The sequence below is a fragment of the Eschrichtius robustus genome, chromosome 11 (genome assembly GCF_028021215.1).
Source record: "Eschrichtius robustus isolate mEscRob2 chromosome 11, mEscRob2.pri, whole genome shotgun sequence".
Lineage (NCBI taxonomy): Eukaryota > Metazoa > Chordata > Mammalia > Artiodactyla > Eschrichtiidae > Eschrichtius > Eschrichtius robustus.
Genome location: NC_090834.1, coordinates 79421814 through 79434974, shown reverse-complemented (window position 1 = coordinate 79434974; position 13161 = coordinate 79421814). Strand labels below are relative to the sequence as shown.

Sequence of the window (13161 nt, the reverse complement as noted above, 5' to 3'; positions counted from 1 at the left end):
TGTCTGGGGTAGAGACTCTTAAGATAAATGAGACAAACAGATAGGAATGTTAGGAGAAAAAGAGAGGTTGAATCCTTTGAGTATTTTGCACCATGTTGATGCCCCAGTGGTTCAGAAAATCGTGTATACAAATCAGCAAGTCATGATTGGGAAAAAGAACAGAGTAATTATACAATAGCAAGTGAACTCTCTAGACCAGGATATGAAAGTTCATACAACAATGTAACAATTATTTTGATTGGAGACGCCAAGTAACTAAGGGTCAAAAGGCATAAAACCTAAGCTTGAACTTATCACTTGTTTTGGTTTTCTCATCCCAATAGGATATTGGAAAGATTAATAGTTTAGATTTTTGCCTTTAAAGTTCCTCAGCTCTGGGAATATTAACATTTATATTTGTAATAAATTGATCGTATTATGGTACATATAAAGTAATCAAAATCAAACTACACATTAAATTGCTGCAATCTGGTCTCAAGTACTTGTAACCCAACTATGGCCTAACTCTGTGAAATCTCTGCATTGCTTCCATGCAAAATGAGAAAATGCACAGGCTAAGATTAACTACTTAAAGCTAAAAACATAGAGAGGCTATTTTTTAAATTGATCCATTGATGCTTGGAAAGAAAGAATCATAGGATACAATTTATTTTCATTCAGGGTATTTTATCAAGTCAGAACAGGCTATGAGTCATGCATTTATAACTAAAATATTAAGTATGTAAACTATCTAACATATTTATTAAATTTACTTGCAAATATTCATAGTGTTTAAATCACTCTTAACACAGACATACTTCACACATACCAGACATAACTTACTCGCTCTAAAGTATTTACACAGCTGTAAAATCCCCAAATTAACTATCAATCAGGAAAAGTAAAAATATTGCTATGAGAACAAGAATATGAGATTTAAACAGCTGGAAAAGAATTACAAAGGACTTCCTGTAATGTGACTTTAGATGAGATCAAGTTTGCTGCTGATTTTTTTTTTTAAGTAATTTTGTTTTAACATCTTTCTAAACATAACAGTTTCACTAATTCAGCAAAGTAATTGGCCAACTCATCTATCTTCACCACTACTGTCCCTAAATTTCAAAATGTCCAGGTGGAAAATAATTACTTACATACACACGTAAGCAAACAATATTGTGATCTTAATATTGTAACCTCCAATTTGAAAGTCTCCTTTTTTCCTAAAGGAAATAGTCAATGTAAACCCAACTATGTGGGTCTTAGAAAATCTATTCTGGTTTAAATTTAGATTTAATAATAACAAAATATTGTAGAATATCATATAACATCTATTTCTGTTTATAGACAAAGAGGGACAGAAGACCATGACTCTTGAGAAAATTATATTTATGAACAATAATAGCCATGAAGATATTAGCCATTTGGCTTTTCATCTTTTGAAAAATTTCTCATAAAATGCAAAAAAGAAAAACTAGCTGTCTTTGCATTTTTCATAAAGTTAAGCACATGCTATTTTGATTTAAGCTGCACTGGAAGTAAGTTGTGAAATATATGAATTTTACCAAGGACACAGAAGGCAATTTAGTCAAGAGTAATTGTGTCAACTTCTAACTCAGAGTAAATTTGATTTTTTGAGCATTGAAAGTTAGGTCATAGTGGGTTTTTTTAAACCTACACTTGTTTAATAATGATGGTTGAATTTATATACTAAAACATTTATCATAATCAAAATATTACTTGAGTTTTTAATTCAATTAAACAAATGGCTTAGGGTCAAGAAATTACTTCAAGTTTAATAAAACCTTGCTGTAGTTTTACTCACTTTGAAAGGAAAATTTCCTTTGTTTCTTTTTATGTTTTACAGTTTTATTATAAAACTAATATAATTTGAAATAAATGTGTCAAAGGAAACAGCAAGCAAACTCCTGATTCATACCTATCCTCAATATTACATATTACTATGGAGATTTGGGGCAAATGTATCAATACATATATTTGCATATAGTAGCTATCACATTAACTATGAACTTTTACAAGGTACTTATTTTTTTCTTCTAGTTTCCTCTAGTTAATCTAAAATTCTCATCAGGATCTCTTAACTCAAATACATAAGAGAGGTAATATTTACCAATAGTCTTTTTTGTGTAATGCTCTTTGGCAGGCATAGATGCATAATTATTAATCTTATTTTAAAGATAAGAAAACTAAGGCTCAGACACATCCACTCAATAAATAATAAAACTAGAACCCAAGCAAAATGTGTTCAACATCAAAGCCTTTATGCAATAGACTAGTGCTTTGTGGGCTGTCTTACACTTGACAGTCTTATAATTCTATTCAGGGATCTTAACTTCTGTTTTAAAAAGCAAAAGTTGACAAAATCAGAAAACTGTGCCTTAGTAGAGTTGTTTATTCTTTGTTACTAGGAAGGATTCAAGATCTTAATATGGAGGCAATGAGCTCTCTTTCCTCAACAATAAATAATACAAATAGAGGTTGCAGGACCTATACAATATTAAGATAATGCTTTCAAAAATCTGGTCACAACCCTTTTTTTTCCCTCTGTTAATTATTTCAGAGTGAATTTTCTATGCAAATTGTCCTCCTACTATGCATTATGTTTTCTCACTAGTGAACTGAAGTAAAAGCCAGTTACAGTACAATGGAAGACACAGCAGAAGAAAAATCAGTTTCCTAACAGTCCTAACATTGTCTACATTTTCATAAGCGATCTCTTCGTGTCTAAGCTACGCATAGTGAACCAAAGTGAGAGAGCATTAGACTTGGAAAGAGGACGTCTACGTCAAGTTCTTGCTCTGTCACTTACTAGCTGCGTGATCGTTCATAAATCATTTAGTCTGCATCTAAATGCAGGAAAAAAAATGAGCTCAGTGGTTCCCAAACTTTGCTGCACATCAGATTCACCTGCAGAGCTTTTTAGACATCCCAATCCCCAGGTCCTTCTCCATAGGGATTAAGCCAGAATGTTCAGGTAAAGGAGCCAGGCCCCATAGTTTTTAAAGATCTTCAGGTGATTCCTCTGCACAGCAAGGTTTGGGAGCCACTGAGTTAATTAACATTTTCACAGAGCTGCTTGTATTTTTTAAATTTTTTAAATTTTAAATTTTTAAAAAACATCTCTATTGGAGTATAATTGCTTTACAATGGTGTGTTAGTTTCTGCTTTATAACAAAGTGAATCAGCTATACATGTACATATATCCCCATATCTCCTCCCTATCCCACCCCTGAAGGTGGTCACAAAGCACCGAGCTGATCTCCCTGTGCTATGCGGCTGCTTCCCACTAGCTAGCTATTTTACATTTGGTAGTATATATTAGTCCATGCCACTCTCTCACTTCGTCCCAGTTTACCCTTCCCCCTCCCCATGTCCTCAAGTCCATTCTCTATGTCTGCGTCATTATTCCTGTCCTGCTTTTAAGACGGAGAAAAAAAAAATGAAGAGGCTTTGTATGTTATGTAATACTTTACAGAGTGATATAAAATATTATCCCCAAACTAACTACGGCGCTATAAAAAGAAACCCATTGTTTCAGGGAGATTTATCTTTTGTTTAGATTTTAGTTCGATAATCATAAAGAAATTTGACATAAATAATCAGTTTTACTTTTTTTTTGCCGGAGTTGCAGAAACTTTAACAGCTTTTCCTTTTTCTTTTAAGCTGTCTTCAACAATATTTTAACCTCATTTTTTCTTACCTCTTTTTCTTCTCTGTCTAAAATGAAGAAAAGTAAAAAAAAAAAAAAAATTAAGAAAAGTGTCATCTACCTTGTTCCTTTCAAAAAAATATCAAACACCACACTTTTATTATGTGTTTATAATAACCAGGAAAAATATTAGAACAATGTGCAGAAAGGAAATATGAGCAGTCAGAAAGAAAATAATTTGTTCAAAGTTACTTAGTTCAATATACTACTTACTTAAAAGGAGCAAAATATTACACACTCCAGATATTTTGTTCCAGTGTTCAGCCATAATAATCTATCTGGAAACAAAGACCTATTCAGTAAATCCTTCTTGGCCAGATTTTGTTCGTTGCCTGATGACGTAAGTTATTTCTCTGTTAAAATTTTAATCAATAGGGGGCTTCCCTGGTGGCGCAGTGGTTAGGAATCCGCCTGCCAATGCAGGGGACATGGGTTAGTGCCCCGGTCCGGGAAGATCCCACATGCCGCGGAGTGGCTGGGCCCGTGTGCCACAACTACTGAGCCTGCGCGTCTGGAGCCTGTGCTCCGCAACGGAAGAGGCCACGATAGTGAGAGGCCCGCGCACCGCGATGAAGAGTGGCCCCCGCTCGCCGCAACTAGAGAAAGCCCTCGCACAGAAACGAAGACCCAACACAGCCAAAAATAAATTAAAAAAAAAAAAAAATTTTTAATCAATATATCAGATTCAACCAGTTTATATACAGCATTTGTTTTGTATTAATATCATCAACTTCCATAACCTTCATTTAATTAGACTTATTGAAAGGATTATGTAATGTATGTAATTAGAGTGCAAATAACACGTTACCTAATTAAAAAGCACCCTCTGTGTTTCATTGTTAATAGAGGACTTAATGCACCCATTCACAACAAAATCCTCAAACTCAATTCATAAGCTACTACAAATGTAATCCACCACCTGCCAGCGACTGATTTTGCCTTGGGATCTTTTACCTTGGCGGGCTTGTTAACATCCATGCTCTCTTTGAATTTCTCCTGCACAGTTTCTGCAAGTCGACAGAGCAAGGCACCATTATCCAATTTCTCCATAAAAGTTTCTGCAGTAATCTCCTTCCCTGCAATAACAAAAAGGAGCATTATAAAAACACAATCATTCCCCAACCCAAATGTGACATTCATGCCAACATATGCAGTTTTTATCACCAAAATTCCAATTCTAGCTGAGTTACGTATCTGAGATAGGAAATCACTGCAAAGAATGGTTTCTTTGGAATTTTATGTGTTTCAGTTACTTTGGCCTGTAAGGCAAGAGCATAAAGCAAAACCGGTATTTTGTGTTGTGTATACGTCTTTCATCACAAGAACTCCATAGCTCCCCTTTAATATAAAATAGAGCCATAGTATATCAAAAATCAACCACCATTGGCAATTTTAAGAGTGTGGCCAATGCATAAAACCACATCTCTAAATTCCATTGAGTTTGTTTTCCTGATGATGATAATACAGGTAAAATTAATGCAAGTAAGAAACTCTCTATAAGAAAACACTACCCCTCTAACCACTCTTCCCCTTCCTGATGCAGTGCTTGAACTGTGGAATTATTAGGTTCAGATCTCTCTGCTTTTTTTTGGTCTTCTCACAACCACTCACAGCTTCAATTACTGCTCTTATGAACATGATTCACAGTTGTCCGTCCTTGACATTTTATTGGTTAAAAGTTATTTTTCTTCTTTCTTATATGCTCCCAAAGTATATTTTCTTTCTTCTTTTACTTTGTAACAGCTTTATTGGGATATAATTCACATCCCTTACAATTCACCTCTTTCAAGTGTATAATTCAATGACTTTTAGTATATACACAGAGTTGTGCAATTACCACCACAGTCAATGTTAGTACATTTTTATCACTCCCCAAAGAAACTGTACCCTTTAACTATCACTCCCAATGGCTCCATTCCCCACCTCCCAGGCTCTATAAAATCATTAATTTCTGTTTTGTATGTTCCTCAAAACTCCTTTCCCTAAGCTCTCTCCTTTTCCTGGTGTTGTAATTCTCTAAGTTTCAGAATATTTTATTTCCCTGTCTTAATTTCCTATAACTTATTAGTCATAAGTCCTGTAGATTCATGCTTCCTTCTGTTTCTAGAACTATAATCTTAATTTAAAAATTTAATGATCTGATACCTCTGATACCTAAACTCTAGCAGCAAGAACAATGGCTAGTCCTCGTATCCTCAACGTCTGCCTCCAGAACATACCATAATCACTGCTAAAATTAATATTGCTAAACACCACCCTCACTGAGCCAAACTTCACCTTTATTGCATAGTCCCTAATCTTCTCCTCTACGTAAAAGATGAAACAAACCCACTTTAACCCAATATCCAAAGTCCTCTCATATGCCGCTAATCCACCTTTCTAAGCTAACTTGCTTACACCCTGCTCCTTGGTCTGCACCCTGCCTTCCCAGTTCCAGAGCGGATCTTCCCGTTTCCACTCCCATGCCTTGGCCCAGGCATGGCCCCTTCCTGTAACAGCCCCCTATCTTCTATCTGCCTGGCCACTTTCTACTTTCCCTTTAAACAGAAATCCAGAAAGAGATTCTCCCAGTGTACATCAATCTCCTTCCTATATGGTCATACTCAGGAGTATCACTCACTCTGGCACTCATCAAACTTCTTCTATGGCTAATAACATGCTTTGTACAAAGTTCCTGTCGTCACCAGTACATTAGAAACCTCTTGAGGTATATTGTTTTTTGTGTGTGTTACTACAGAGGTAAGCATAATGTTACTTACATAGAAGGCACCTAGTAAACATGTTCAGTGAGCACATGAATTGACAAATGAAGAAACAAACTCTTGCAAAACTTTGAGAAAATGTTGGGTATTATTTCTGTGAAAAGTAGTTGTTAAAGCAAAAAGAAAAAGAGGAGGTATTTTAAAGTTTAATACTGAGAGTCATAGGATTACCTTTTATCTTAAGAAAAATGCATGCAGCTCAATTCCATGAACACTTAAGATAAATGTAAACCAACTGGAACAACAGATATACTACTGGCTTAAAGTTAAACTCACAATATCTGATATATTTGGTTTTTAAGAAACATCTGTTTGAAATGATTTTTTTACAGTTTGGGGGGAAGGGCAGGTGAAGGAGGAAAAAGAATTACTTTTTTTATGTTCTTTTTTCCCTACTGGATAGTTCACATTTTAGCCCTCAGTTAGGATAATGACTTCTGCAGGTGGCAAAACATCAGTAGCTCTAAGTACTCACCACAGAGGTAGCCTATACAGAGCTATTATTATTTCAAAATTGTATGCAGCTCAACTCAATTAAGGAATGAAAGTAATAGTCTCAAGATACAAAAAAGCCAGCACAACACAATTTGAATTATGCATTCACCATATTGGCTTGCATTTTCTAATGATAATAAGAAAGTTATTTACAAACAAGCATAAAAATAAATATTAGAAATATTTTTTAAATTATCAGTTACATTTCAAGGTAAAGAAGGTAAACTTTACCTAAACTGTTGAATGATTCCTTTATAAATTACTTATAAGATTTTCTACATTTGGAAGAGGTCTTTAGGTATTATTTCATTAAGCTATTTGAAAATTTAAAGATTCTTTTCATAATGTCAAGTGAGGAGATGATTACAATAAATTTAAAAGAACTCGTAAATTATAAAAAGAAAAATGGCTTTCATTAAAAAGTCATTAGCAATTTACCAAAAGGAATGATTTTTACTTTTTCTGCTTTATACCTGAACAATTTTTTGTTATCCTGCTTTTCATGAATACTTGAGGAATTTAACATTGAACATCTGTACCTAATGAAAAATATATTAGGTCTCAGCTTTCAATTCTGTATATTTTATAGCTCCAAAAGGTGGGATTTTTTTTTTTTTTTGGCTAAAGCAGACACTATTACATACTTTATGGTTGAAATGTACTGACTCAAATGAAGGAAAAATGCAAGACAGAGAATTTTTTTAAAACCTTCATATGTAACATTTTCCATCCAATGATTAAGAATCATAAAATATACATTTTAAGTGTACTGTATAATTTTAAGAAATCAGTTATCATCCTTATATGGGATGATACATTATCATACTCTTTATTCTATTAATATTACCAAAAGTATATAAAAAACTGAATATAAAGTTGGCTGAATTTAATCATGATGAATCCATCAGAATAGGCTATGAATTACTAATTACAATTTCTCAAGTAAAAGCTATACACAGTTCAATCTCTGTCAGACAGAACCAGATCTTCTTTAATATAAATTGTGTAGCTGGGTTGAGACATTAGACTATAAATGCTAGAAACAGTAGGATTCTAGTATCATAGAATCATTTCTTCCCCAGTCCCATCTTTCCACGTTTTTGGTATATTTAGTGAAAGAACGGGCAATGAACAGACATAATTAAATCACCTTGGAGTGCCGACCCATACTGGGTTGTCTTTATTATTGACTTGAAGGTCAACCCAAAATAGCCAGGTCTAGAAAGAATATCTTTACTTCCTGGGTTCATAATTGTGAACTTAGATCTTCATATCATCAATTCAGTCATGATTGACAGCTTGCCAGTAGACAGAGATCAGGTGGTTTGGTTAAATATTGTGATAAGTCATTTCCTCTTAAAATATGAGGACACAATGATATGAAATAATCATGTACCTGAAATATTTTGTCAGGTAACTAAAATCAACACACATACTTGTACATACAAGTGTATTCCTCCCAGAAATGTAGGCTTGCCATAATTTCCATAAAGATTATCCCTTTTATCTTCTATTTTGCTAGGAAAGATTGTTTTCCTCCTAGTAAGTTAGCAGTACTACACTCAGTTTCCTAAAGATATGGCAACATCTAATAATGATATTTAACATTTGAGTTCTTACTATATGCCAAGCACTTTACATGTATTCATGTTTTTAATCTTTTTACAAAACTGCGAAGTGAGTGCTTCTATTATATCCATTTTACAGATGATGAAATCGATGTATTTAGGTTAAATGACTTGCTTAAGCTCACACAGTGAATCTGGCTCTTTAACCCAAGAAGTCTGGCTTTAGAGTCTATGTTTTTAGCCACCACTCTTGGTTAGTTAGATCAATATTTGCTGGATACACAAATGACTATTTTCTATAACAATGCATTCTCTCTAATGCAGTTGTCTTTTTCTTTGTAGAAAATCTACAGATTTTTTTCTCTCTAGAAACTCCTTCAGAAAAAAACAAAACAGTGTAGGGCTGAAGTCAGTGGTGCTGAGAAATGAATAGCAAGCCACCTTGCTGATGATTGGAGAATGAACGAGAATAGCATTCAGGCATGCTCTGTTATGTAGCCTGATTCACTGCATAAGAAAACTAGTATATTTTATCTATAAGGGTGATCTAGATATGATCAAACTCTACTCCAATCTCCACTGTACCTCTCAATCACAGTCTATTTCTCCAATTAGAGAACTCGAAGCAACTCATCTGCTATCTTAACTCAAATTAGTCAGTGTTTTAAGACTGAAATATAAAGGTTGTGAGATAGGAAATGATTGATTATATCCAGAAACCCTAGATCAGCACCTGCTCCACACTGATTCAGAGTCTACCCTGCATTTGTATCAAGAAAAGACAAAGTTGGTTCTGTTGGAAAAGTTGGGTAAAAAACATTAGGGTGTAACTGCTCTGAAAGGTGTCAATTTGTGAACATAGACTTGATTCTTTAAACTTTTGAACTAGCATAAGACACCACCTTTCCTAAGAAATTTTTATTGACTACATCAAGAATATGAGAAGTCTGCAGGACAAGTATCCAGTAAAAGGACTTTAAGAAAAAAGAAAAGAGAGCTGTTCCAAACTCATTACACAGCAGCAACTCCAGTAAATAGGTGCTTAACTTTCTAATGCTAAAAATAGGTTTTTTTAGAAATAACTGAAATAAGGAAAACATTACATATTGATCATATTACACATGTAACAACTGAATTTTCCTTTATGTGCATGTAGGAAAGTCAGAGAAAGGGACAATCACCATAACATCAACTGTCATAATGCATTTCTAAATATTAGTAAAATCAATTTAGCTTAACTTGATTTGTAATACATTTTTTGATTTATTCAAATTCCCTGCATATATCCAAACACATATGCCTACCTCTTAACGATCTAAAATCCTTAAGACCAATATCAATTTCTGTGATGCTTAACAACTACAATCTTTTCTCAAAATTATACTCCCATGTGATTCATGTAGTGTTATTAAACAAATACTAACTGAAGATAAAGGTCATTTTCAAATGATTAAAGAAACACAAAATAAATAAACAATCTGAGAACATCTATGTTAGTATATTCATTTCAAAATTAAACCAACAACAGTCTTCAATAGTCCTCCAACAATCATGAAATGTGTAGAATGTGCCTCATCTATATGAATGATGGGTAGTTGCTATAATCTGGGACTGTTAATTTAATTACATGCTGTTTATTCAAAGTAACAAGTTTTTCTCCAAGACTTATTTGTATAATAATTTGATGTTCAAATATGTCCTAAGGACATAGTTAATTAACAAATGGGCAATAGCTAGTTCATGAACAAAAATAACAAAACAGAAAGCCTAAAATAAAAATTAAATGTGTACATTTAATGTATAGCAGGGGACAATGGCCAGAGAAATGTTTAAGAGGCAAGATTCTCTTGATTCAGGTTTCTTTTGCTGTCTTTTCTGAATGTTGGTCATAAAACTCCATAGTGTCAACTATTATCAATAGAAAACATGCTTGGACTACAAAGATATGTAAGTAGTCAGTAAATATCACAGGATGATTTTCTCATGACTGGTATGCTACCGCATAAACAAATCCCAACCATCATGACAATTTATTTAACTCAACTAGTTAACTTATAAGATAGTTTTTATATTCTAATATATAAATTTTAGTTAGTCTAAAAATTTGCTATTGCAAATTTGCTATTGCTGCTTTAATTTTATGCTGAGGAATCTAAAGCCCTATTATTGTTACTGATTAAGTAAGTATATAGTACTTGAAAATTACAGTATTATGCCTTCATATTTGGCATGAATGTGAATATTGGTCTATGAACCAATGAAATAATTTTCTTCTCTATCAAATAATTTTTATCCACCAAAAAATCTGAATACAAAGTGAGCGTTCTTTAAAAAATTCCACCTTTCAATTGACATTTTACATGTAGGACCAGAAATACCTGAATTTAGAATATCATTACTACTTTTTTTGAAAGGCAAAAAAGGAAAAAAAGTTACATTTTAGTCAAGTATTGCTAGAAAGAAATAGGAAATCTTTCCACAAGTAAGGTCCACACTACAATGGCAAAGTCTAGTTAAAAGCTTTAAATTAGTATGTGAATTTCCACCTCACCAAAAAATTCAGATACTTTATCTAGAGACCAGATCAACTTTGAAACTACCTTCAAGATATCTCTAACCTTCAAGTAGATAAAAATGGAGAATTGAAATAGAGCTGTATAATAAAAATTTGCAAATATTTCTGAGGCAACAAAATGACCAGTAAGAGTTTTAAAATTTACTTTAACGACTCCATTTCTAAAATATGTGAATACTAAGTGTATCTGTTATGTGTAGTAAAAATATCTTGTCACACAGCCATACAGTTTTTTCTCTCTTGCTTATTATCACCATTCTAGTACATAACATATTTTCTTACCCCTGAATGTTTTACCACTTTAAATAACCTCAAGCGATTGGTCTACTTTCCAAGTTACCATGAGGATATTTACTTGAAATCTATCATCTACCTACTTTTATGAATTCAAGTTAACAGAAAGTGGCACTTTACTATATTTTGACATTCTTTTAAGATTTCTTTTCTGAGAAAATTTCACAAGCCATCAGTTGCTTCTGTGTTACCAATAACTGGCATTAAGAACATTAGCCTTTTTATTCTTTAAAAGAAAGATTATTCATTTACGTAAACTGTTTTCTCCTTGTTTATACATATTGATGATTTCAAACTGGGTCTCAAGAGATGGATTTCTTGGAAACTTAGACTTTTGGAACTGGAATGGACATTAGAGATCATCTACTCCAACCCCTTCATTTTATGGTTGAGGACACTGAGCCCAGAAAAGATAGCTGAGTGACTTTGGGCAAGTTTACCAAGTGAGAGAGCCAGAATCAGAAGCCAGGTCTCCTGACACCAGTCAGGAGCCAGGTCTCCTGACTTTTAGTCCAAGGATATTTCCATTACACATACACTGACTCTCTATTCTTTGAGGCTGTCTTGGGCTGCTCACACTGCTTAAGCTACTTTGTAAATGATCACATTCACCAAATAAAATGCTTCTGATGACAAGTCATGGGACCTTGGAACACACCTGTGTAATCAGGCTATACTCATAATCATGATTTCCCCCTGCCTGGAACATCTCAGGGACTCCTCGTTGAGCATGCAATAAATTATAGGCTCCTTAACATGGTCTTCAAAGCAGTATACGCTCTAGTCCCAACAAATCTCATGAAAGTCTCCCCCTCTTGATCTACACTGTTGACACTAGCCTTTGTTCAGTTCTTCTGAGGCGCCAAACTCCTTCCTATCCCATACATGCCATTCTTTCCACACAGGCTTTTTTCCCACACTTTGTCTGGCTAGCTATTAATTATTCTTCAGATCTCAGTTTTAAATATAAGAGCCCTTAAAAAGGATTTCCCCAAGCCCTCTGATCATTTGCCCCATTCCCACCTCCTTGTTTTTACATCCTTATTGCAACCTATATCTTTTAGTGTTTATACCAAGTCCAATTAATGAATTATTTATTCAGTCACTTATTTATATTAATTTCTTGTTCAATCTACTCCAAGCTCTATAAGAACAGGCACTCTGTCTATTCTTAGTCACCACTCTACCCTCTAGCACTTAGCAGACTGTGCTGAAACACAATAAACACAATGGCTAGTATATTTACTATAGCTAGTTGATTACTATGTGCCAGACCTTGTTCTAAAGCTGACAATCTTACTTGATTCTCCAACAATCCCATGAGGTTGGTACTAGTATTATATGTATTTCACAGATGACGAAACCCAGGCACAGTGCATTCAGGTACTTGCCCAGTATCACAGAGCTAGTAAGTGATGGAACTGAGATTTGAGTTCAAGCATTCTGATTCCAGAGTCCATTTTATTCAAATAATTATTATGCTGATGTACACCCAAATATTTGTTGAATAAATGAATGAACTTACCCACCAAATCAAGTTAATCATATCACTGAACTATATAAATGGAATAACACCACCACATATAGAGTTTATGATATGTCAGGCACTAAGTAGTATACATATTTTAATTATTTAATCTCACAGCAACCCTACTGTCATTACCACTTCACAGATGAGGAAACTAAAGAACAGAGAGATTAAATAACTTGCCCAAGATCATATTGCTAGTTAAGTGGCACATCTGGGGTTCAAACACAGGC

At 33.9% G+C, this 13161-nt stretch overlaps 1 protein-coding gene across 8 annotated transcripts in view; it reads right to left on the bottom strand.

The window, feature by feature from the left end:
* The window catches only part of GAS2 (growth arrest specific 2), a 159788-nt gene that overhangs the window by 97380 nt on the left and 49247 nt on the right, over nucleotides 1-13161 (bottom strand). For all 8 annotated transcript variants that reach the window (XR_011075455.1, XM_068555978.1, XM_068555980.1 and 5 more), the window contains one exon: nucleotides 4661-4782. Coding sequence is in view for 7 of the 8 variants with exons in the window: in XM_068555978.1 (XP_068412079.1) it covers nucleotides 4661-4782 (122 nt within the window). In the remaining variant the exon portion in view is untranslated. The remainder of the gene's footprint in view (nucleotides 1-4660; nucleotides 4783-13161) is intronic.